The 26,036-nt window shown below is 33.1% G+C and overlaps 5 protein-coding genes across 5 annotated transcripts; 2 read left to right on the top strand and 3 right to left on the bottom strand.

Moving 5' to 3' along the window:
- The first annotated feature begins 422 nt into the window (after nucleotides 1-422).
- On the top strand, nucleotides 423-3,351 carry LOC107186363 (SH3 domain-binding protein 5 homolog). Its single transcript, XM_015574209.1, has 7 exons — nucleotides 423-734; nucleotides 1,065-1,127; nucleotides 1,230-1,367; nucleotides 1,432-1,593; nucleotides 1,663-1,960; nucleotides 2,049-2,212; nucleotides 2,299-3,351. The coding sequence occupies exons 1-7, from the start codon at nucleotides 687-689 to the stop codon at nucleotides 3,349-3,351; spliced, it is 1,926 nt and encodes a 641-aa protein (XP_015429695.1). The 5' UTR covers nucleotides 423-686.
- Nucleotides 3,352-5,080: 1,729 nt separating this feature from the next.
- Nucleotides 5,081-6,956, top strand: LOC107186397. Its single transcript, XM_015574252.1, has 5 exons — nucleotides 5,081-5,143; nucleotides 5,310-5,577; nucleotides 5,756-6,389; nucleotides 6,470-6,671; nucleotides 6,768-6,956. The coding sequence occupies exons 1-5, from the start codon at nucleotides 5,081-5,083 to the stop codon at nucleotides 6,954-6,956; spliced, it is 1,356 nt and encodes a 451-aa protein (XP_015429738.1).
- LOC107186399 lies at nucleotides 6,882-9,389 on the bottom strand. Its single transcript, XM_015574253.1, has 6 exons — nucleotides 9,217-9,389; nucleotides 8,446-8,681; nucleotides 7,882-8,256; nucleotides 7,533-7,803; nucleotides 7,038-7,432; nucleotides 6,882-6,945 (listed from the first exon to the last, which is right to left on the bottom strand). Exons 1-5 carry the CDS (start codon nucleotides 9,263-9,265, stop codon nucleotides 7,158-7,160), a joined length of 1,206 nt encoding a protein of 401 aa, XP_015429739.1. The 5' UTR covers nucleotides 9,266-9,389; the 3' UTR covers nucleotides 6,882-6,945; nucleotides 7,038-7,157.
- Nucleotides 9,390-14,040: 4,651 nt separating this feature from the next.
- Nucleotides 14,041-16,514, bottom strand: LOC107186393 (ski oncogene). Its single transcript, XM_015574248.1, has 3 exons — nucleotides 15,248-16,514; nucleotides 14,931-15,163; nucleotides 14,041-14,848 (listed from the first exon to the last, which is right to left on the bottom strand). Exons 1-3 carry the CDS (start codon nucleotides 16,337-16,339, stop codon nucleotides 14,041-14,043), a joined length of 2,133 nt encoding a protein of 710 aa, XP_015429734.1. The 5' UTR covers nucleotides 16,340-16,514.
- Nucleotides 16,515-19,294: 2,780 nt separating this feature from the next.
- Nucleotides 19,295-21,700, bottom strand: LOC107186395 (pre-mRNA-splicing factor CWC22 homolog). Its single transcript, XM_015574250.1, has 2 exons — nucleotides 21,621-21,700; nucleotides 19,295-21,454 (listed from the first exon to the last, which is right to left on the bottom strand). Exon 2 carries the CDS (start codon nucleotides 21,445-21,447, stop codon nucleotides 19,303-19,305), a length of 2,145 nt encoding a protein of 714 aa, XP_015429736.1. The 5' UTR covers nucleotides 21,448-21,454; nucleotides 21,621-21,700; the 3' UTR covers nucleotides 19,295-19,302.
- Between the last annotated feature and the right edge of the window lie 4,336 nt (nucleotides 21,701-26,036).

Below are 26,036 nucleotides of genomic sequence, written 5' to 3'. Positions count from 1 at the left end.
GAACGGACGGAAGAGAATCCGTTCACGACCATGGTCCCTTCTTAGATTTAACGTAGTTCACAAATTCACCGTTCTCATAACGTAGAGGGCAGCAGAAAATCCCTGACTTTTTACACTATCGGTATTTCAGAACATGAGACACGAAGTCCCATAAGATGATAAGTCTATCCTATACCTAGTCTGTGCCGAAATATACAATAAACTACCGGCTACTGTAGATTGAATGTAATTCCAGAATTCACCGCTCTCATAACGTAGAGGTCGCTAAAATCACAGACTTCTTGAGATGTCAGTGTTACAGATTCCTCGAGCCACGAAGTCCGGTACGTCCTGTATAGTGACAGGCCTACTCTTATACATATATATCATCTGTGGTATAATCAGTTTTAATTTTTGTTGCTTCATATGGTGCCTGGTGGGGCCAGGTGGGGCGATGTTACTATACATTATCCATCCTACTAAGGCAACAAGAATTTAGTATTGTAGTGTCCGCAAGTGTCGACGCCAATGTTACGCGTAATTGTTTGTCATCATACGTTTTCGAAATGTAAACGATAGTGAATAATTTTATGCGGTAAGAGTTATACATTTCTCATGATTTGAACGGTGGCACACACATGTAATCTAACAATGGATTGACGTTCGTGATTATACGTCAAGTTCAATTAAATGTCAGACATTAAAGCATGGATGTTACGGACAACGCCGATGGATCTTTAGATCCTCGCATACAGGTAATTATCCTTAATGACATGTCTTCTATTTATAGATTTATCATATTTGTAAGTCTATTTTTTATAACTGCGTAGTTTTAAACGGTTACATGTGTACAAAGATACACTTACTGATCGCGATCATGATGCCTAACACAGCCTGGTACCATGTTCCACTTTGCTTTCACTTCTTTCTTGAAAAAGTTTGTTTTGTAAGGAATTAACAACATAATAAATTCAAATTAAAAAAGAACCTCTGTAGTTAAATTGATGTCTGTGCTGCATAGAACTGTTCGGATTATTGTTTACTATAATGCATCCAGTTTTATTAACAATATGAATACATTTCAGATTGAACTTGAAAATCTGAACGATGCAACAGATGACATAAATAAACTTGAAACTGAATTAGATGTAAGATACTTTATTATCTTTTTATTGCCAAGCAGTATTATTATTGTTATTGTTTAGATTTTATTCAGAGAATGAATGTATGATACTTTTTTTGTTATTCAGGAAGCTCATACTGCTTTTAGACAATTATTATCTGAGACTACAAAGAGATTAAAGGAAATTTTAAACAAAGTAGGAAACAGTTGCGTTGAGAAAGCTAGATGTTATTATGATGCACTTGAAGTAATGCGTAAAGCTCAGGTGAGAGAATAGTTGCAGAATGTTTGAGAACTTCAAAAGCAATCATATGAAATCGTTTGTACAGATACAATGTCAACAACAAGCTCAATTATTTCAACGAGCGAGCGAAATTCATGCAGCAGCAAAGGAAACTGTAGCTTTAGCTGAAAGCAGATTTATGTCGCATCAACATGAATGGAACTTTGATCAGGCGTGGCAGGATATGTTGAACCATGCAACTATTAAAGTAAGCTGAGCATGAAGTATAGAACTTCTGTTCTGAATATTATTCTAACTTTAATACATTTTTACTCAGGTAATGGATGCAGAGAATCAGAAAGCAGAGTGTGGTAGAGAGCACTATAGACGAGCAGTACTGTTTCACGATGCTGAAAAACGATTATTAGAATTAGAAGAAAAGTATCGTCGTTCTATAATAAAAGCACGTCCATACTTTGAAGTTAAAGCTCAATGTGATCAAATGCTAGCAACACAAAAAGAAAGAGTCGAATGTTTGCAAAAAACAATACAAGTTGCAAAAACCAATTACGCCGCGAGTCTTCGTAGATTAGAAGAAATTAGTAATCAAATACACCAACAACGGCGAGATAATGGTATTTTTGTTACCATTCTGAATGAACAATCTGAATGAACAATATTTTAGGAGCAGATTACGTAACATTTTGTTTTTCTTGTTTATAGACTTCATAGCCAATGGTCCTCGAGAGCCAGGTGTCGGTGCAGAATTAGTTAGTCCACAGAAAACCTTAAATTACGATTTAGAAGTTAATCAGTTAAATGACAATAGAATAAAGGATACTACAAATAATCAGCTTAATACATGTGATAAAATCGAAGAATATGAGGTTAGTAAAATATTCTCCAAATTTAGTTCAATTTAGTTTTCTTTTTTTTTTCGAAGAAGTTACGCTTACGATTTATTGTATTACAGAACGCCTGTCAATTACAAGAAGATAACGAACATCTCGGGAAAAGATCGGTTGATGGAAGTGAAGCAATATCTTCTCAGTGGGAGTTAGAACTGCAGGCTAACATGGAGAATATGAGCAATTTATCTCTTGAAAGTTCCGTACACGATCTTGACAGTAAGAATTTGCGATTTTATAATGGGGAAAGTACAAAATCAAGCAACTTTATGCCAGAATTAAGTCGAAATTTCTTGCAGACTAAAGAATTTTCTATGCATAGTTTAAATCAGTTTCAGAAGTTATTAAAGAATCTGCAGACTTTTAAAAATCCACTGACAAATCTGTCTTTAACGACATCCGTGGAAGGATCAAACGCAGGAAAGGATCAAACTTCTGATTCTCTAGTATTAAACAAATGTAAAATTAATTTTAAAAATAGTGTATCAAAGTCGTTAAGTAATAGTCCAGCAAAAATGAATCTAGGTAGTTTAGGGTTGATGTCCTTTGGAAACGTGGAGAGTACAACAAAGTATGTGCCAAATAAAGATTCTAAATTTGGCCTTAATAGTAACAAATCGCAAAGCAATAGCGATATTAATTTACCTTCGAATCTGGAGTTGAGTTCCATAGGAATGGAAACTCATAAGAATGACCTACGTACCGAAAAAAATTTGTATGATGTACAATTAAATACTCATAATAAGACAAACTCACAGTTAAAGGAAGAGATAGTACCAGTAAAAAAGTGGTGTAAATCTAATTCTTCGCAATTTTTATCTCATAGTGCCAGTTTATCCCCAATAAAATTAAAAGAAGTAATAAATAATTCTCATAATTATTGTACTATTAAAAAGGTAACAGAAAAAACATCAAACGTTAAGGAACTACCATTGCTATCGTTGCTTGAGAAGAAACATTTCTTGACAGATGGTAAAGGGAAAAGTTTTAGTATGATTAATTTAAATGATAAGCACAACTTTATGTCATTAGATGATTTACGTTTAAGTAATGCAAAAACTATTAGTACAAAGACATTGGAAAACTTGAAGGATAATTTGTGTTCTGAAATTCCTTAATACAGACTAAAAATTACAATCGAATACAAGAAATGTGATAAATTATATGGTAAACTTAATACATGAAGTTTTTTAACAAATTTATATGCTATCATGGACAAATGTTATTTTAATTTTGCAAATGTGGTTCATGCTATTGTTTCTTCAGTGTTATGAGAACTAAATAGTATGTATTAACTTTACAAACGTTTCCTGCCAAATAGATATAAATTTTACATTAAAAACATACAATAAACCAATAATACAATATAAATGTTCGGCAATCACGTTATAAACATGTTGCATATTTAGAATTTTTTTTATTAGGTTCAGTTACGTTCATGATTTTCGAACAATTCGTGTATGATCAATTCTACAATTTATATTGCACAATTTTGTAAATGTATTGCATACTACAAGATATTTTGTGAGATGATATTCTGGAAATAAAAGAGTGATGCCAAAAGCTGCATAAATGTCAACTTTGCATATTACAAAGTTGCATCAAAGCATTATTGTTTATTTCTAATGTATTTTGTTGACTCTAGTTCTTGCCAATCGCGTGTTTTGATTGTATATACTTGCGTATAAAATATAATTATACTTTAGCGAGGCCTACTACATTTTTAGAGCTTCTTACATCGACATTGTATTACTGAAATGTTGCGTTAACAAGTGATTTGTACTAATACGTATTTTCTATGTAATGCTTCTGTATTATAATTTAGTTAGGTAGTAATACAAAAGATTGGTCTGTTTGTTGCAGCGATTTATGAACTTTTTGGAATTTTTTTACGGTCAAGTAATTTTTGGATATTATGTTATGATTTTATTAATTCAATATAAGAGTACATTAATAAGCACTCGCATTTACTATGGAGATTTCTCAGAATTATTAAATTGTTCACTTTGTAAATTTATGAAAGCAGGAATACAAACTTAAAGTTTGAGTTTGGACAACGAAATGAACAAAGTTATAAAGTGTATAAATAAAAAGTTCTCAAATGTTTGAAGGTATCAGAAAGTGACAAAAAGATAGATGTCAAAATGGTTCCTCAAATGTAGATGACAAATCGTACGTATCAAAGTTTATCCCGTTGATGAACGAAAAACATTGTTAAATAAATTATAGCGAACCGAAAATATAAGAATTCTCATTAATGATCATTATCAGGACAGTTTAATTACATTTGTAATAGCTACTTACTGAGTAATATTGTTTGAAGCATTACTCTGCAAATTATTCAGAAAACTACTGGAATCCCGGAAATTCAAAAAATTTTGACAAAAATAATTTGTGACCAGCTGATATTGATGTTATATTTGGTAATGTTTCCAATCTTTGTACCTATTCGTGTAGTACATTGATAAATCCATTTGTCATTGTCAATATCATGACATTACAATTTCATATTAAATGTTTTTAAACAAAATAATTTTTCTCAATTTTCCTTCCTACAAGTAAATAAACTATATAGCATATATCTTCTTTATTTTCATGAAACATCGTTTCTTAAAAGTTTCTTTCAAAAAGTGATTTTAAAAAATGGAAAAACTTATCAAGTATCGTATTATAGATGTGTATTCGCAGTCTTCATTAAAATTGTTTGAATTTATAATAATAATAACTGAAGTAAAAGTATTACATTTCGCAGCACGAATAACGTATTTTAATGAAACACGGTAGACGATTGCAGAAGGTTATCGTTTAAAGAGATATAATAGCTGACCCGGGAATCAACAAACCGAAATGGAAAAAGAAAATTATCGAGTTAACAAAGCGTACTGCAGTCCGATAAAGAATCAGAACGAGGCATGTGATTGAGTATTCGAGCGACACGAGATTCAGTATTGAATAAGCTCTAAACAATTAATATATAACATTTCGTACTTTAAGTAGTTATCTAAATAAAATTAGACGAGGAATCGCAGAGAATAATTTAGATGTATGTAACAATAGCTTCATAGAATTCTTTCAGCCTGTAGAACCAAAAGAATCAAAAGATGAAAGAAGGATGCATGAGGAAAAACATTTTCGAATTAAAATGACTGATGAAGAAAAGAAAAGAAATGAGAAAAAAGATGACGAAGGAATATATTCACCGCAGTTAAATACAATGTTTGGACTCTGTGCTATTTGTCATCTTGCTGTTGGAAACATAAACTCTGCTTTTAATCAAAATGTTCCTTGTTGCGAAGAGCATATTTTGTGTCAACGTTGTATTGAACAATTCTCTATTCCATCAGGTTGTTTAAAGTAGATTTTTGCAATTATATATTCCTATGGATATTACAATTATATATTTCTTTCTTTTATGGACATTATTTTTAACGTAATATATGTATACAGAAGTTTAAGTAACTAAAAACGCTAAGTGGATTTATACAAGACCTGGAAGTTTTAGATTATAATTGCATGTTACAGATCCAGGTTGTATTCTCTGTCATGAGCAATTTCAACAGTCAAATTTAAGTATACCTCAAGAAAGCAATACCAGTTTAAATTCCATATATATTCATCCAAGAAGAATGCATATTCCACGGCAACAGCCAGAGTACTATGTCAAGCATCATCAATCAGAGCAGTCGAATGTGAAGAATTGGAAACAAAATTATTCAACAGCTGTAACGAATACAGAAAGGAACATGTGGGGGTATTACAATGCAGATGACTCTGAAGAAAGCACTGATTATGAGCGAATTAAAGATCAGAACAATATTCATGAAGAAAGAGGAAAAGATGACAGTAAACAGAGGCAACAATATAGTTGCTGTAATCTATATAAAAGAGGAAATACAGATTTATATATGACAGAAGCTAGAGTCAATGGACAAATTACTGCAGAATGTTCTCGCAGACCGATCCGATGTCCACGTATCGACTGCGCCATAAATGTAGCTTTCTCAGCGTTAACGCATCATTTTATTTTTGATCATCCAGAAGTACCGATTTTGAATGTGGAACCAGGCATCAAAAGTACACTCATCGTCAGTTTTAATGCTTTATCTTTGGATTCTAGTAGATGTCTTGCCCTTCTTTTAGTTTCTGGTAAACTTTCGTGAGTATAGGTTATAGTATTATTAATACGTGGTACAATTTAGTATTTTGTATATTTCCTAAACGTATCTTCATAATAAGAGATCCTGTTGCAAGACTATTTAACGGTAGTCAAATTAATCCGAAGTTTCGGAATCGTTTACCATTACCAGTACTAGCTGCTCGATTACAATGTAACAAAATTAATAACAAAAAAGATTACCACAAGAAAAACATAATTATTGCCTGGGTTGCTGGAATAGATATTGGAAACACTGCAGACAAACTTTTGTGTAGTATTCAGGTATATTCGTTAAAAATATTCAATTAGACGAGTGATTATATCTATATACATGATATATAATATGCATATATTAAAAACGGGCTATTTCCACAACAGGCTGTGGATAAGTTTGATAGTGAAGGTTTACGTTCCTTGACATACACAGGTCCAGTGAATTCATTAAGAACAGCCCAATGTCCACAAGATATTTTTTCAACAGGTGATTGTATAGTCCTGCACGAAGGTCTCCTTAGTCACATTACATCTGATTGTGCTACGCTCAATGTTAATGTTACTGTACATTAAATATATTATAAAAATATATAGGTTATAGTAAAACATAAAACTATTAAAATTTCCATTACTAGTATTAGTAAATATACTTACCAAGAGATAACTCTCGTATATCCACGTGTCTGAGTATTGTTTAAAATGCAGTATTATATAAAAGTACTTTTTAATTGAATATATGCATAAAATGCAAGATACACAAGATTATAGTGTGTATCATAAACTCGTCATAGCAGGAGGGCGGGCATATGCCTTTGGAATGAAACCATATTTCCGAGTCTTGGGTGCATATGCCCACAACCAACCATCTACCGTTTGGTTTCCCAAATCTGCATAAATCCAGTCAGCTCTTCTTACTGATAAATCATCTGGCGCCTGCGCCTTATAATCATAAAGTACAACTAATTCTGTTCCATTGGTTTCGTCTCGAAAATCTCGCAAACCTTTTTGTTGTAATGATTCATTTCCTGGCATAACATTACCGCCTTTTCCTATAAATTAAAATATTGCTTGCATCAATTCTTTCAATTCAAATAAGTAATTTTCAAAAAAATTATAAATAATATTTAATTCAGAAAAAAACAAATTTACCTAAACTATGTGTTTCTGCGGATGTTGTAGCGGCGGTAGTAGTAGTGGTAGTAGTAGTAGTTGTTGTCGCATAAGAATGAAGAACATGTCCAGGGTATACAAATCCGGATGGCACAAATCCTTCATTACCATCACAGTGTCTAAGTACCCAGAACCAGTCAGGATCGTCTCGATTGAGAACTGTTACAAATTCTCCCCTTTCCACACTAACATCATTTTCATCTCTAGCCACAAAAGTGTAAAGTACAATATATCTTCCAGCTGATGGATCCTATAATATATACATGTATGTTCAGCTCTTGAATTAATTTATATTTTAAATGCAAGAGTAGAATATCTGTATATATACCTTAAAGAAAGGGTGAACATCTGGCTGAGAAGATATAGTTTGAATAGAATTTTGAGACTGTGTAATATTAGATCTGTTAACATTTACATCAGCAGTAGTTATATTACGAGCATAACTTTCACAGTCTGATGCAGATCCTGTGTCAGTTTGTTGTGCATCTACTGTTTGGGAACGACCTGTACCAGCAAAATCACAATCAGTCTCGCTAGACCTTGGCAGTTTCTTTTTCACATTGTTCATAAGAGTAGCAAGTGTTAATTCAGCAAGCTGTGATGTGTAAGGTGCACAATACGAATGTGGTACAAAGCCTTCCATACGTGTATCAGCTGCTATTACATACACCCAATCATTCTCTCTATATAATACATTTACAACCTAGAACATGCAGAAAATAAACAAAACAACACCTTCAAAAAATGCATTTTACATTCGACATTAAACAGAATAAAATTAAACATAATACTTTATGAAATATAAAGCAAATATAGAAAAGTACAATGAAGAGAAACATACAAAGGGTTATTTACATATTCTTAATATAATATAAAATAAAAAGCTACTGACCTGGCCTCGTTTTACTTGAAGTTCATCATCGACGCAAGGTGTGAAGTCATGAACAATAACCATTTTACTGTCTGGCGAAAGTCCATTTTCTTTTTCAATACCTACTCTAACTAAAGTTTCAATACTAGCACTTCCTGTTATACGACCAGGTGGCAATGGAACTTTGGTTCCTAAGCCCAATCCTGTACCTCCTCCTCCAACGCAATCTTTTTCCAAATTGAAGTTATGTACTCCAGCTATATTGTTAAAAATGTTTTAAGTTACATAGTTGCATTACTTGTATTCTTATTTATATGAAATACATATGCGTGACACACATCTTGATGTCTTCATATGAGATGAATAACTTAAAAGAGAACATGTCAAGTTTTCAGAAGCAGGAAGAAGTGTTTCAATAGTTTACTACTGCAGGATAAATATAAAAGTGTGGCATTTCATTAAAAAATATAATTTTAGCCTCAAAATATTTTGAGAACTTTCACCTACAAATAAAAAATTATCACTTCGCGATGGACACCTTTAATTTAACATTTCTTCCTTCAATACATGAAAGTTATACGAATGACCTGTTTTGAATATATCATTCTGCACGTAATTTATGTGTTTCGTTTATACTTTCAAATTTGTATCTTATTTCTACATATAATAATAAGAATATGAGTCGTTCAATGTTGAGTATGTACTGTTACGAAAGAATGATGCATACAGGACAGTATAAGTTGTTATAATAATGGTTTTTTTCGAGGCGTACTGTGATGATTTTTTACTCACGTTTCTTTTTCTTTCCTCGACGAATACGCACTGGGCATAAAAAAGCCATTGTGTTATCTTAAAGTTTCCTCGAAATCACACTTCCAAAACATGAATCGTTAGATGTCAAAATATCACTGAGGCCAGACACAACATAACAGAAGTATACATATTAATCATGCCAGTAAATGTTATACGAGTCTTTTATGTATAATAAATAAAGTTCAAGTAAATATGCAAGGTATTTTACATCCGAAGATACAAATATGCTATTTAAATAGAAGTATAACGGTAAAGTCTCGAATCAGAAACCTAATTAGTCTTTCGTTCTCCTCTAAACGATTTTGGATGAAACTGGAATTCAGTCACGTATAGTCGTGAATGCAACAGGTAGACGGCGCTTCAGCGATACATGAATTTAATGCAGGTAGATATATTTCGTGCGATGCGTGTGTATAAGGATATATCGTATAAAATTATACAATTACACCGTTAAATGCTTGATTCTATTCTTTTTTCCTTCAAGCAAAACCTATTCTTTTTTGAATTTATTAATAATGTGACACAGCTATATATTTTCGAAATCTTAAGAGATATTATCCAAATTAGACAGTACTTATTTAAAATTCTGATCCAAAAAAGGATTAGTTCTGTAATAGTAGTTAATAACGTAATTTTAAATATTGTCACGTAAATATCATATCATATCTTATACTTGAGTTTCAGAAATTTATGTACAGAAGATATTTAGGAAACGGTGCCGCATTTTTATTCGGCGAAAGTATATATATATATATATATAGAAACGGAAATAAAAAAAAAAATAATGGCTCATATACACAGTTTACAAAAAATATTTCGCTTTAAATATACATTAATATTTAAAATTGATGCAATAACATGGAGAAATCTTATTTAATCGAAATGTCGTTTATTATCTCAATTAATATAAATGACGATAATAGCCTTATCTATAACAGTTTCCGTAATATACATTTAACAATGAGTATTTCTTTTGGAAAATAATTATATGTACATTTACTCTACAGTTATACCAAAGATCAATCAGACCGCTACTGGAACTACTTAATATCCATTGTTATATATATATCGATCCATAATAATATGGAATTCGTCGTTCGAACATAAATATTCGATCATACAAAATTCAGAATAACGTCAAGCGATTAGAAAGTTGTATATTGTTAAATCGTTCTAAACCGCTTTTTTTATCCACCATTGGAGGATATTCAAAATTTCAACGCTATTATAAGTACGTTATCAGGGACATGGTCTTACAAGTTCTTAAGATTGTGATGGTAAAACATTTTCGAAATTCTTATAGCTAGAATTTAGAATATCGGAGGAGCTGTCCATATATTCTTTTCTTTTTGTAAAATATACAAAATTCAAATGAATGGTTAAATTTTGTACTTTCATATTGCATTTGTTTTATATATTAATGACACGCTTAATTTCTTAAAAATATTTCTATGTTATTATGAAACACATTTATTCTAAATCTATTATGCCATTAATCATGGGATAAATGTGTTTGCGATTAAGAAAATAAACTATTGATAATACACTTGAGAGGACATGAACCTCTGACTCTAGACACACTTTACTGATAGAAAACGTACAGTACCACGTCCCCGGTAAATTGTTTATAACATATCTGATCGACGCATTTACAATAATGTTTACGCATCATAATTTATAATAATTTAAATAATGGCCTCGATGTCGTGCTTGGAAGAAGGTCTATTACGCGTACAACTTTATCGAGACTACTAGACACGCTAATAATTATTCCTAAATTTATACGCGAAGCAACGTATTGAAATCACCTAATTATAGGAAACACTTTGCATCGAACGATCCTTTGTTGCGCAACGAATGACTTATCTTTCGTTCAATAGTTTATTTTCTTGAATCCCGATCCATGAACGCGACAAAGAAAACAAGAACACGAAACTCGTTCGATTAGTATTTCGTACTTCTACTTGCAACACGAACAAAGAAACCTATTATAGCCTACTATTTGAAATGAAAATCGAACGAGTTTTTAAATATTAATGTGTTAATTATACGCATATCGAATGCGCGTCGAACGTTCGTTTATAATTGATTAGCTACTTCTCTCACGACTCTTTCCTCTCGAAGTTCAAATAAATATATTACAACAATAACGATTTTCCTTATTTATGAAACACTCGATAACATTGTTTTTTCGTTTTTTATAAATTACCTTAATCAAGTGAAAACCGATTGGCGAATTGTTATTTATTCGAACGAGCGAAATCCACATCAAGACGTAACGTATCGTGCATAAATGTTAATAAAGTCTAGACGTCGCATATTATGTATTTATTTGTAATTTTTCATTTGAACTCAATACATCACCCATTCAAAATTAAAATACATCTTTAGTCATGGCAGTTACATGATTCATTGAAACTTCATATGCAGATCTCGAATATATTGAAAACCGAGCTGTATGCAATCCATACATGTACTATTTTACGATCATACTCTATATAGGATCTATGATAAACTGAGAGTGTATGAAAATCATAAATTATTACATTCTTAACCTTAGGTGGGATGCTTATAATATTATTACAACAATATGATGTAACGTATATATGTCATATGTATTGACCAAATGTTATACGAAGTATAATAATGAATGCATTTATCCTATGTAATTCAGTTATATTATACACCTTCAATTTCCTCTTTTAACACATTGCTTTGAAAATTTATCATTTGCTTTATTTAAAAAGCGAATGTTGCGAATAATAATAAATTGAAAATGGAAATTTCTTATGCCTTGTGCTTTGATGCGATACAAGAATTACTGGCACTCTTGTTATGTTAGAAAAATGTATATGATAAGAGATCTTCGAAGCAGTCTCGAAATATATGTATATGTATATTTCAAATACACAAATGTATAATAACTAACTGGTTTCACTATAGTATGTAAATATGTGTAAGATTTATATCATATTTCTAGTATGTATCCGATAGAAAAAGCTTTTGAAGCTTATAAAACAACATTTCCAATATACTTTGAATGTTTCAAATACTTTACGCACTTGGAATTTTTAATTATCTTTCCAAAAATGATATCATGACTTCATACACTTTTTCAAAGGTTGCACTGAAGTAGCAGGAATTCATGTTTAAATTAAACTAATTTCACATATTGAAAGATAAAACGAGTAGAACAATGACAAAAAAATTTAACAAAATAAAGGAATACATGAAACTACAAAACAAAATCAATGTTAAAAAATGTATGTCCAAGATATATACAAATATAAATATACATTAGATAAATATTTATATATATCTTTGTATTTCCGTACTCGTGTTGTCTTACTCTTAAATGTCTAATGTGTATCTAGGTATATCTCTAAATCAGTGTTGCTTTTCATAAATATTTCAAAAAATGTATTTTTTCTATTATTGCATGTACACACCATAATAATGAGCAGAAAGAAGTAGTACTCGGTAAAAGGCAAAATTATGTTTATAATTTTGCTCCAGAATCCCCTAGAAGTATTAATTACATGATTATCATAAAACTTAATACCCAATCACGTAAAAATATTTTCAATAAATCACATTTAAAATTTCATGACCCATAGGGTTGAATATTTTCCGAATTTCAAATACAACTAAAATGATATGTAAATACAATGTCTCAAATAAATATCAATACCAAAAAGTAAAATAATTCTGTGTGACCACTTACTATGGCAATTTGGGCTAAAAAATAAAAATCATTAATAAGACAGTTATTACTTGGGGATATTATACAATATTGCAAAAAAAGAAACAGAAAACAAGAGTACACATATCGCGATGCCGCGCGTCTTTAATAAAATAACATTCATTCCATTCTTAACTCATCTTTTCACAGTACAATAAATCTAATTTCAAGAAATTGGAATTAGTTGTCTGTCATAAAATAATGTAGGAATTATTCAACATACAAAAAAATTAGTAATTTTTTTATATAAGTTAAATTTTCACGATTCCCTGTAATATCACTCAATATTTTCAAATATTTAAATAGTTAATTTATTTTATGTGCAAATAATCATTCAAAATTGAGTTCATTAGCGGGAAATAAAATTTAATTTGCCTTCGACGCCATAAGTATAATAAAAATAAAACATAATCAAGGTGTTTAATATTATGGTATAGTACGAACTGCTGAAATACACCTAGATTTATGCTTAGAACATTCCTAATGTAACAATATAGCACCTAAAGGTTTTTTGTACTTTAGCAATATTTTGCATGATAATGTCATTAATATAAACATATACCTATGATACTTGAATGTATTTACATTATGCAATTGTGACTATAAAAAGTAAATGGAAAGCAATCTAATCTCTTATTTTCTGATCACCGTTTAATTTTACAATTAAACAAATGATCATAAAAACCTTTGTGGTGTGCATATTTAATATGCATGAAAAACTTATTTAATGATCGTTTAAGTGTAACTATTAAATGGCATGGTAAATTCTGGTTAACTTATGTTGCATTTCCATATATTACAATATCTACATTCGATTTTTCATTAAAAACCGACACAATGAAGTATGATTACAATAAAAATTTCAAATTAAATGTTACAGTGTTAAAGGCTCTCTATGTATCACATAAACCTAAACAGTTTTTTATTCATTTAGAATTTTATCATCATTAGTAGAGCTAATACTAAATTTAATGCACGCCTATCTGGCCAAAAGATAAGCGATGCAAAAAATTGCTGAGCAGTTTTGTATTAAATAATTTAAAAAATTCTAATCACTGATTTTATTCTTTACTAACTGCTAGAACAACAGATTCAGACTCTTTATTATTCGAAGGTAATATAGCTTCCGTTTCTTCGCTACCTTCTGTACTATCTGCTGCGCTTGCATTCGCTGGTTCCTCCTTCTTATCACTAGCATTAGATGATTGTAGTTGTTGATGCATTTGCAACTGATTACGTAGTCGAGATATTTCACGTGCATCTGAACGTCGATGACGCCGTAATTGTGCATTCTCTGAAACTATACGTCGCGCTAGCTCCAAAACATCTTGTGGTACTTCCAAAGCCAACAGCCTTTCTTCTAAATCTATTGTTGTTGTTCCTTCTGAATCAGAATCACTTTCCAACGCGGTCGTACCAATCTCACCCGAAGGTGGTTCTATGTTTACTGTAGAAGATGTTACCGCAGCACTACTCTCTTCTTCTTCACCAACCTCATTCTTAGTTTTCTGAGGCAATTCTTTCTGGTTGTTTTCAGGTGTGTACGAAGGGAATGTAGAATATGTGCCAACATTAGAGTCAGAACTAGGAGATGTTTTCTCAAGTTTTATACTGTCCGATGGAGGTTCTTTTTTCTCATTAGGGCTTGATAAGTGATGATTGTAATGTTTATGTTCATGATGATATCGTCGCTGATGATGAGCAGACGGTGGAAGTACTACAGGCACTGATGGTGCAGGTATAGGTGCTAAGGCTACATTCGGTTGAAAGTGTGGTTCAAAACGTTTGCATTCAGAAAGAGGAACCACACGTTCTGGATGTTGTAGTACAGGTGGACCTCGGCTAAGATATGCAGGCACCAATGACGGGCTGTTTAGAGAGAGAGTCATACAGTTATTAGAAAACTTGTTGCTCTATTATTTTAAATGCATACACTTAAATCTATACTCACCTATCTTTGTGCTTGCAAGTACTTGCAGTATTCCAAGGTCTAAAAGCAGAAGCCCCTCTAGCTGCTAGTTCGAAAACTGCCCATTGCATTTGCAGATATGGATCAGTTGCATTAGCTACCTGAGATACAGGATGATATAAGCCTAAGCCATTCCCATTATATATTCCTGGACACTCATCTCTCCCTACATCTCTTCTAATTCGTTTAACCAATTTTTCTGATTCGTACCGCAACTGGAAAATGATTCTCTTATTTTCTCCTTCCATTCACATTTCAATGTATAGAAATATAAAGAAATAATATGCAAAGTGTAATACCTCTAATTTTCGTTTGGAGCCTAATGTAAGATGTTTTTCCTTTAATTCTCGAAATATATTGAGTGATTTACTATGATTTTCTTGTTCCCTTGAAAGTAATAGATACGATCTCCAGTTTGCAGAATCAAAGCCCCAATGACAGGTACGATTTTCAAGAGACCTATGAGCATGCCTGACAAAACGTTGAGGTGAAAATTGGCAGCCACATTCGATACACTCTATACACACTGAATCATCAGACTCAAATAAATTTGCATCAAAAATGCCTTTACATTTTCCAAAGCACTCATGATACACTTTGAATTTGACAACGGCTTCTTCGTTGTTATCATTTTTATTAGACACTTTCTTTTCTGCATTATCCAGACCGATTTGAGAGGGATCACATGATTCTGTCCTTAGAAGCAAAGCACTGACAAGCCTTTCAGCATCTGTTTGAGTAATAAGGCCACAGGAAGGAGCATTACGCGGCAAAATTCCCGAATGCTTAAGTTCCTCTAACTGATCTCGTGTACACCGTGAGCAATAAATTTGTAATTCATCGCAGACTTGATTGATTTGTTGAAGAGAGAAATCTTGCAGGACTGTGTTCAAAATTTGTGGTAAACATAACCTCCTTTCGCCTCCAACGACAAAGCAGGATATTCTTTCACCCTCTAAGATAGTCTCGCATCTTTCAGAACAACTTTGATCGGGCGCAGTTAATATCGGAATTTGAAATTCCAATTCCCTTTTTTCGCAAACGTTTTTTGAGCGTTCTAATTGGGGATCCTCGTCCGAGTCATCGAGCGGTTGGTCTGTCCTACGTACTTTACACGGTACTATAGGTGTGACCGAAGAGTTATGATCTTTTTCAATATCTTTCGTGGAGACCTGCTCCGATGCTGAATCAATGACACAATTATTCGATCGGGTTGAAGGGGAGTAACAAGGTGCTTGGTCTTGTAATAGGCTCTTGCAGTCCATACCAAGCAGGGCCGAGCTCGGTCCCTGTAAGCTTTTCACAGCAGATAGCTGATATGTCTTTAAGACGGTCTTTAATTGCGGACTGTATGACTGACTGTTTGTATTGCCGGGCAATAACGTCTCCATTATTCGTTTCTAACGTGTAAAGACTCAACAAGACAGCTAGCTCGATCGTTACATGAAATCTTCGAGACAGCTTGTGACATACCACGCTCTTTCGTACGATTCGTAACATAGGCGTATTTACACCTACAGTATACAAAACCTACACGCGTTCACTTTGCACTACTTAATTCGACACTCGCATGTCATTCATTTAGTTCACATTGTGATCTCGGGGGGGAAATAGCACCAGCAAGTAACGATACCAAGTGTTCATCTCAGACTCCCCTTGCCGTAATATTATGTTCAACACAAAGATCCGGCTATCTATTATCCGCAGTCTATTGTCCATCGCAACGTCGCTTCCATGCACATGATAATTCGTACTTGCAGAACGAGTGTGTATATACAGATATACTTAAAAAAAAAAGAAACCGATGTACCCGCCACTGTAAACGAGCCTACAGTCCAGACCGTTTTATTCCTTTTAATTTTCACATTTATCCACTCTGTTCTCGCTCACGAATTCTCCTTCACTATTCGCAATTAGTTCTTCTCTTTTTACTTTTCGCTGATTTGCTTTGCATATTTTTCCGTCTATCATTTTATTTCGACACAAGACATTCCTCCGGTTCCAAGCATGTCCATTGTTTCCCGATCTTCGTTATCACTGTCGTCGTTTCTATCGTTGCTGGTTTCGATATTATCGTTACTACCGTCGCTACCGTCGCTATCACGATCGCCACCGCGACCGCCATTCGACCGCCACCGCCACCGCCACCGCCACCGCCACAGCTATTTCTACACCACTGTCGCTGCCGCCGCAGTCACAGTCACCGCCACCGTCGCCGTCGTCGTCGTCACTGTCACTACCACCCGACACCACCGACACCACTGTTGTTCTTTACGACGATGTCGAGGGGACAAATAAATATCTAGTTATACTATTTACTAGAATAATCACGAGACCGATGATACGTTCGACTGATGAATATTATCATCATCATGAATGGCATCGTCGGACAACGGATTGACTTAGCACGTCGCGACCAAGTGACGTATCGATCGCGTACGGACTCCGAAAAGAAGAGCCACTAAAAAAGATACGCATATTTTTGATCGCGTCTCACGCTGTCAGTCACAAACAACTTAGGACCGAATAAACTGTCCACAATTCGGTCATCGAACGTTGATATGTAATATTAGCACAACCAAACACTAGTGCGTTCTCATGGCAAGACGTTTCGTTGATTGCATGCGTGTATGTTCCCTTCCTTCCCGCCCTCCTTCCGCTCCCTCCTCCAGTGTTTTTTTCTGGTATAAATATTTCACCTTACTTTTTTTTTGCACGCACTTACACGTACACTACGGTTGCGCGAACATATAAACACAAGGAGATACCGCAGGGCCCTTAAAGAGGCCGCATATTATTGTGTATTTTTGTGAACGCGCGGAGCGTTATACTCTTAATTACAGACAATTTTATATCTGTACATGTATGCGTGGAACCATCTCGCGTACTCATGTCTCTGGCTCAGATGGCATAGAATTACCGTAAATTCTACGCGTCTTCGATTTCCTTCACAAGTATCACGTCGTCGATCGAAGTTCACTATACCCCTTTTCAACACCGCTTCGTCCACCGAGCCAACATTACGGCTGGCCTCCTACCGTGCTCCTCTGTATACTACGTATACTACTTTACCAGCTTTGCCTCTATCGTATTCTCGTATCTATCAACCAGTGTGGTGATGCACACACACACACGCATATATACATGATGCGTACATGCACGTTACAGATCTCGCGTAGCCGCGCTTGCTTCCGAAAGATGTGAAATGGTTGAGCTGCGTACCTATCTACGGATCGTGGCATGGTGTACGGCCCGGTCGGACGACGACAGCACTGCTGGTGCTGGTGCTGGTGGTGGTATGGTGGTGACGGCTGAGCACAGTATATTCTCGTTATAAGCTCGATATGTACTCTACGCTATAAACTTGTCACTATATGTACTATTTTGGTTTATTTATATATAGTATGACCGGTTTAAATACATACGCGTAATTATTTCATGTGCTTTAAAGAATACTAAAAACTTGTTCAAATGAAAATCGTTTTTTACTTTGTGTGAAAAATTTAAAGCAGTATTTTATTTCCTACCTATTGTGGACAACCTCGGATTGTTTCTTTCTCACTTTCGTTCCCTCTCCCCTGATCTCATTTTCTTTCACTGTTATCTCTCGTGAAACAAAAACAAGCCATCACCGGCAACCACCTTCTTGTAAGCTTACCACCAGTAGCGAATTGCAAGTTTATAACGAAGAAAATAGTGTACTCAATCACGTGATCTCCTAGTCAAAATAACCTACATTCTCTACACCTATATCAATAGAAATGCATCTATTTCGCGTTCATTGTCAGGGCAAGCCTGACGCATCATGCATGCATGCATGTAGGGTATCATTGTGGCAGTGACGACATATTTTGACTTTCTTTATGTAAACGAAAACTTTTTATTTTTCTTTCAAAAATGCTATTTTAATCTTAACACTTGAAAATATCACGATATCTTACAGAGTTACCGAGGAGGTATTAATTTATAAATTCATACTTAACTACAATATCATACTTATTTTGATATATTTGATCAAAGATGATAACTGACGGAAAATTAAGTTGTTGAAATAAATAATCCTTTTTGTCTTTGCATGTACCTTTTCACACTGTTTGCAAATGATAATATGAACAAAATATATGTGGTAATAATTCAAACATTTAAACAATTGATGGTGAAAATATATTTGTTCAAAATTAAAAATATCTTAAGGATCTTACATTATTATAAATAATGTATACACATTTGTATCATAAAGTATACAAATGGTTTAATTTACAATATATCTGCATACATATTTTTCAAATGTATTATTTAGCAAAGAGTAACGCCAATAAAGAAAGGAAAAAAAGAAAATGGTCGTATACAAATTCTACTTAACTTTTTTCATCTTTCTTTTTTCCTTCTTTTTATGTTTTTTCTTGGTCTCTTTTGCAATCTGTTTTTTTCTTTCTTTTTTCAACTTTTTCTTCTTTTTAGTTACTTCTTCTTCTGAGGAGAAATCAGAATCATCTGAACTTGAACTATTGGATGAAGAAGATGAAGATGATGAAGATGATGTACTTGAACTAGAAGGAGAGGATTGATTAGAGGCACTTTCATTTTTTTCTTCTATTACAGGTACTACTGTTGGCTTGGGATGAGATTTTAAGTGTTCTCTTAAATCATCTGTAAGTCCACCTAAACCAATTGATGTAAAGAAGTTTATAGCAAAGCGTGTATTTTTTGGATCGTCTCTGGGAAATAATCCTTCAAATGCTTCCTGTAATGTAACATCTTTAACACGTTGATTAAGCTTAGACAGTCCCATGTACTCTGAAAGTTCTTGGAATAAGATTTTGATAAATATCCTATTTGAACTTGTTGTGTCTTCTTCAGTTAATTTTATACAGGATAATACCTCCCATGAAATAGAGTCAGTAAATAATAAGTGAGCAAAAAACTTTGATACATTACGCAACTTATTTGTATCTAAACGATGTATTGTGTCATACGAATCTCGAAAAATTTGTTCAAATGGTGTAACATACATTTTATTAATGGCACAAAATCGGCCAGCTAACAGACCAAAAAATTTCTCATATGTTCTCATTTCTGCACAACAATCTAAAAACATGTGGCACAGTTCGGTTTCCTGTCCAGGCTTTAGTTGCATTTTCATCAATTTGTGTGCACATTCCTCAAAGTCAAGGGACGAATGAATTGTTAAATATATTGTTCTTCTAAGTGCTGTTAAATTTGTTTCTGTGTTATCTACAATTACATCTTCTTTTCCTTCTGTCACAGCAGTGCTACTATCTTCGTCTGAACTTTCTTCCTCGTCACCTTCTTCACTTTCTGAGCCACTAACATCTGAACCTAATATTTCTTTACTTAACTGTTTATATTTGTCTTCGTTAATTACATATTCTGCATCAAACTTGAATACATTTAATATGTCCTGAGAATCAGTTGCTTCGTCTAATGTCACTAGATGAGTAAATTGATTTTCTTCTTCAACCAGGTCAAGGTCTTCTGGAACTGCTTCATGATCTTTAAATCCATCTTTTCGAACTTGGAACATGACTTCGATCATATACTGAACTCTTTTATCTAATTGTCCTTCATGTAATATGTTCCTTAACATCTCGAATATAGCTTCAATACCCTTCCTAGTAACTTCAGTCAGTTTCATACCACATTCTTTTAAAAATGCAATGGCAACTTCAATAGAATCGTCCGTTGGTGTTTCTACCAATAATGTCAAAATTTCTAAAGCTAATATTTCGTGAGCTACTCTTTGATTCACTAAATGTGCTACAAATGTTCCTGATGAAATACAAAGTGGTTTATCATTTCTTCTGAAACCACGCTTGAATTGTATGACAAGACGTTTTAAGATTAATTCTCCGATATTAGGGAATTTAGAATTGATAATTGCAGTAAGGGCTGCATAAACAGCAGTGAAGGTTGGAGACGCAGCTTGAGCTTGAATTATAGATCGTGCAAGCAGACCTCTACCTCTGACAATATTTTCTTTCAAAAGTTCGCGAGTTATAAGTCCTATATTACTAACATTAACTTTGTTGATGTAACCATGAATAGACTTCTTTAAAGCTTCCCATGCAATACGTTGATATGCAGCTCCTGACTTATCAGTAATTTCTGCTTGCATCATACGTAATTTTGCAGGTGGAATATATGCACCACCAGTTCTTGATGTTAGTAACTCCACTGTCCGATTTTGTCTTTCTGTTATCTTGTCAGGGGCATTCTTTTCTTGTCTTTTTTCCATGTTTTTGTCTGCTAATTTATCTTTTTCTTCTTTTCTTCTATTTTCTTTCTCATAATCCCTTGATCTTTTCATATCGTGTCGTCCATAAGGACGTTCCTCTGTATATGGCTCTTCAGAATCATAGTTTCTTCTGTAATGATCATGTTTTCTACTACTCCTATCACTGTGGTAATGACGGTCTCGTGAACGATGCCTATGATGTTCATGGTCGTCCCTACTCCTTTTAGAATGAGATCTCTTCATATTGACACTGAAATTCATAAACAATTAGTAGTAACAATAGTAATATACTTCTATTAGTATAATCAACAGCTTTATAACCTGTACTTTGTTTCGGAAACAATGTATAAAGTTCAATCCCTACTGTATATTAAATTTTAATTTAATATAATCAGAAATTAAATAACTCTTTTTACCTTGAATGTTAAACGTATTAATATTCTAACAAAATGTTTGTTTAACTTTCAATGTAAAATAACCTTGTCACGTCACTCTATGGGGGTACATCTCATAGGTTTTTCTTGGTTGATTTGCACCGCCAGAGGTGATAAGAGCCAGTACTAAAACGAGTGCCGGAAATCCGGGACACGTTTGAATTTCGAACGATTTATAATAGACAAGACAATGAATGACTGGTGACTACTGTATGAGATCGTGAATATTGGTGGCAATTTGATTGCTTCTTGTCTCGCGGATCACACGTAATGGGTAACAGATGCTAAAAAATGAGTCATGAGTGCGAAATATGTCACGAATTATTACCTTTTTCACATAATACCTTAATACTTTATTACGCAGAATGTTTGGAAGAATCGATTTTTGTAATAAAAGTATTTTATTCCATAATATTTCTATATGATTAATAAAAATAACAATTAACTTTGGAAACTTAGAAGATACTCCACCTACGAAAAACTTGATACTGCTAAGTAATAGCCCTCTCCATACTGAACAAGTTCTGTGAATAAACTTTTTGATAATAATTAATCTATAATATTTTATTGGTGTCCAATTTTTACGAGAAATACAAATACAGATATATAATTACTATCTTTTAAAGTACTACCATAATTTCCCTTACAATTGGGAACACAGTAACGCCGTGACATTATTAATAAACATATGAAAATTATAAACAAAAATATATGTAAAACAAAATTTTCAAAAAGGCTATAGATTTTATTAAATAAATGTGCTGTACACAAACGAATGATATATAGAGTTAATATAAATAAATAAAATTTACCTGGATTATTGTACTGTTTCTTACATTCGGAGGATTATAATAATCTAAACATTTGAAGGATAGGCGGGAAACTGAGAGGCCCGTAGAGGGAGACTGAGTCGCCGGGAGGTTGGTGAAAGCGAGACTCGCTGCGAGAGGCCTGGGAGGCTGATATGGTAGGTTGGGTTGGGTATATTGAAGCCGGACTCTCGCGTTGTTGCCATTTTTGCCTTCAGCATGGCTAGTACTAGAATCGGCTGTGATATTATATATCCAAAGCTATAGTGACAATGGTACATGTATTACTGTGGATAACATATAAAGCGTGATAAATTTACGTCTTTATTTTCTATAATTATAGTTATGTAAATTATACTAACATATTAGTAATTGAATTCGATTTCATTAATATTTCATCTACGAATAATATGTAACTAGGTATGCGTCATACTGTGAAGAATATCTAATAAAGAAAATGTGTGTCTAATAAACATGGCGGCTGCCAAGTGACAACGCGTTTTGCTGTGTTAAGTACTTTTCAATTTTGTGTTTATTATATCCCTATTTCTATATAGTAGTTTTAAAACGACGATATTTTCTTCTGTCAGAAACATACATCAAGAATATTTCATCTAACTCATCAGTTAGATCATTTTTTAAAAAAGTTCGGTGAGTCAGAAATTATATACATACAACAAAGTTAAGATAGTTACAAATTGGACTAAATTTTTAAGTATAATAATTATTTATAACGGTATAGATTTGATAGATTATTGAATTGACAGGGGATGATTTGTTTAACCTATTGTTAATGCAACCAAACAGAGCGTCACGATATGTTTTTCCTTAAACGAGGATAATCACATCCGATTTGTGTCGATCGTGACAACTTCGTTAACTTATTTAAATAGTTTTAATTATTAGACCTCTAAGAATTCTTATTATTACAAATAGTAGTTTTGTCTACATACTTCCCATTCTGTTAAGAAACTTTAGTTGCAAAAATTGTTTGATCTGTCAGTGATATTTTTTTATTTAATTTAAATACATTATAATTTAATAATTGAAAGTTTAACTCTATAGTAATAATAATTTTAAATTTTTCTTATTTTTCAGCAACAAGAGGGCTGTAAACATTTTTAAAATGCCTACACAGACGACAGAGAATGATGACATTCGAGTGAAAATTGTTTATAATGGGTAATATACATATATAATCTGTTTGTAATAGTATGTACTTTATATGAAAACAATAATCAGAAAAATAGAAGTAATAAATGTAAGAAAGAAAATGTGGATTTACATATATCACCTACATAAGTATTTCTTTATAATTTCCTATGAGTTGAAACATATACAATCTATTATCTAAAGTAAATACTTATTTATAAAATACATCATTTCTGTTTGCTTACAGTTTATACATTCTGTGTACAAACAGTATTTCTTCATAGATACATTTCAACATATTGAAGTAACATAAGTTTTATGTTATTCAGGTTGCTTTCTGTAAAGTCTAATTCCTTTTTTCTTGTTTGCAAAATATTAGTCATTTTTATACATGGAAAAAGAGTATAATGATTTGTTTTATACCAGGGAAGTGCAGATTACATATATTACTCCTGGAATTTCGGTAGACACACTGCGGGAGGAAATGCGTACAATATGTGGTTTTGGTGCAACAGGACAAGATCAGTTCACAATGAAGTGGGTTGACGATGAAGGAGATCCATGCAGGATTGCTTCTCAACAAGAATTGGATGAAGCATTGCGCCTTTATGAACTGGAAAAGGACACTGAGATAACTATACATGGTAAGTAATACTTGCTAATGCAAATATATTTGTATTTGATATACAAACATCGTCTTTGTGTTATTTACATTCAGCACAGATTTGTTTAATTGTAAATGTCTAATGAAATTTTCTATTTAAAATTCCACCTCATAAAAAGTTATAATAAAATTATAACTTTCATAAACTTTATCAGTCTACAATTATAAATAATTACTGAAACCGTGAAGTTTTTTTAAACAGAATTAGATATTATTTTATTAATATAATGATATAATTTGTACTGCTCCACTACCACATATTTAATTACTAGACTGTGGATCATTATGCAAATCCCCATTTTTATAGAGTATTTAATAAAATGGGAATAGAGAAAAATTTATTTCACCAATTGAGGGGATTATTAACCCCTAATGCACAGTTTTTTTTTCTTATTTACCGGCTAAAAATGATCATACATTTTTTTTGCATAAATTCATAGTCAAGCTATTGTATCACGTTTCTTGTATTGTTAGTGGTATACAAAGTACTTTTAGCAAAACAGAGAATGGGAAGAGCAAAATAGGAATATAATACACATTACTTCTCGTACAAGAATTAATATTTATTATAATAATCCAAATTAATTACAAATATAAACGGGTGTGATATATGTGCACTAAGATACAGCTCGAAACTATCGAAAAGAAGAAACTATAAGAGAGATGGTTACTGAATGCTGTTCATTCAAAGACTGAAGAAATGGATCAGAGGTGTTTTGGAAATAATCATTATTTATTCATTAAATACACAGGAGACAATGTTAGAAAGGCAATGTATATTGTTTAGTATAAGATATCGTAGTTCGAATCCATAGAGATCAATGGCTAAAGTAAGTAAACTGCTAAGCAGCGGGCGCATCGGCTGTGCCTGTGACTATCACGAGCAAGCACAGGTGTGCCAGTCAGGCGTGCCCGCATACGACACGAGCGTGTGGCGTTATAAGGGTTAACTTGAAAATAACACAAGAATACTATGCCATGTGTACATACAATCTGCATTGTATCAATTAAACATATAATTACCTATACAGTAAATCATCGATGAGTGTTCGAAGGCTCTCCGGCACTGACAAGGAGAGGTCTCTAGTTGTAACGCTGACTTTTCAATGAGATTTGGTACAGTGATAAAACTCGTAATTCTAAAGTCAGCGATATTTGTATCAGCCGCATATGGCCATAAGTTTACGAAATATTTAATGTTCAGTGTCGAGGAGCGTTCGAACACTCATCGAGGATTTACTGTACATACTTTCATACTGTTTACACGACATTAACAATTTAATAATCCTACGTTCATGTCGTAACGTTTGATTTAATTCACGTGAAATTACTAAACGATTCATACATATATTGTACAAATTTATTACTCTAATAACCAGCTCAACTGATTAACTAATCACAAGTCCAACAACCGCATTCAAAATCCACGTTACATAATCGATAATGTAAAAAACAAAATTGAATCCGCAGTCCCTTAAACAATCGTCCCATTTACGCGTGACCGTAGCCAAGGTTCGTGATTACACAGTAATTAACAAAGCTCATCAGAGTGGTATGTAAACACGCCAGAAACTAGGCAATAAGAAGAAGAGGCTCTTAAAGCCGGGGAAAAAAGCCGAGGGTACGTACGGCATAAGAACCGTAGTTAAGCGAGAAGAAAGTAGTTAAGAAAGATAGAGAGAGAAAGGGGTGAAGTAGGGCGACAGGAAAGGAAGAACGTTAACACAGAAGGAGAATAATATCGAAGAGGAAGCACGAGATTGAGCAGACAGG

Source organism: Dufourea novaeangliae, unplaced genomic scaffold, assembly GCF_001272555.1.
Source record: "Dufourea novaeangliae isolate 0120121106 unplaced genomic scaffold, ASM127255v1 scaffold78, whole genome shotgun sequence".
NCBI lineage: Eukaryota > Metazoa > Arthropoda > Insecta > Hymenoptera > Halictidae > Dufourea > Dufourea novaeangliae.
The sequence above is the reverse complement of the archived record's forward strand: the minus strand, read 5'-3'. Positions and strand labels throughout refer to the sequence as shown.

What these genes read in the sequence shown, in the direction of transcription:
- LOC107186395 (XM_015574250.1), bottom strand. Translation starts at nt 21,447, where the DNA reads ATGAAGAGATCTCATTCTAAAAGGAGTAGGGACGACCATGAACATCAT.
- LOC107186393 (XM_015574248.1), bottom strand. Translation starts at nt 16,339, where the DNA reads ATGGAGACGTTATTGCCCGGCAATACAAACAGTCAGTCATACAGTCCG. An exon ending in GCTCCAAACGAAAATTAGAG is followed by an intron (nt 15,164 to 15,247) that starts GTATTACACTTT and finishes ATCATTTTCCAG; the next exon opens with TTGCGGTACGAATCAGAAAA. An exon ending in ACTTGCAAGCACAAAGATAG is followed by an intron (nt 14,849 to 14,930) that starts GTGAGTATAGAT and finishes CTCTCTAAACAG; the next exon opens with CCCGTCATTGGTGCCTGCAT.
- LOC107186399 (XM_015574253.1), bottom strand. Translation starts at nt 9,265, where the DNA reads ATGGCTTTTTTATGCCCAGTGCGTATTCGTCGAGGAAAGAAAAAGAAA. An exon ending in TCGAGGAAAGAAAAAGAAAC is followed by an intron (nt 8,682 to 9,216) that starts GTGAGTAAAAAA and finishes TTAACAATATAG; the next exon opens with CTGGAGTACATAACTTCAAT. An exon ending in CGCAGAAACACATAGTTTAG is followed by an intron (nt 7,433 to 7,532) that starts GTAAATTTGTTT and finishes TTTAATTTATAG; the next exon opens with GAAAAGGCGGTAATGTTATG.
- LOC107186397 (XM_015574252.1), top strand. Translation starts at nt 5,081, where the DNA reads ATGGAAAAAGAAAATTATCGAGTTAACAAAGCGTACTGCAGTCCGATA. An exon ending in TTAGTTTCTGGTAAACTTTC is followed by an intron (nt 6,390 to 6,469) that starts GTGAGTATAGGT and finishes CTTCATAATAAG; the next exon opens with AGATCCTGTTGCAAGACTAT. An exon ending in AACTTTTGTGTAGTATTCAG is followed by an intron (nt 6,672 to 6,767) that starts GTATATTCGTTA and finishes TTTCCACAACAG; the next exon opens with GCTGTGGATAAGTTTGATAG.
- LOC107186363 (XM_015574209.1), top strand. Translation starts at nt 687, where the DNA reads ATGGATGTTACGGACAACGCCGATGGATCTTTAGATCCTCGCATACAG. An exon ending in TGAACCATGCAACTATTAAA is followed by an intron (nt 1,594 to 1,662) that starts GTAAGCTGAGCA and finishes ATTTTTACTCAG; the next exon opens with GTAATGGATGCAGAGAATCA. An exon ending in CCAACAACGGCGAGATAATG is followed by an intron (nt 1,961 to 2,048) that starts GTATTTTTGTTA and finishes TCTTGTTTATAG; the next exon opens with ACTTCATAGCCAATGGTCCT.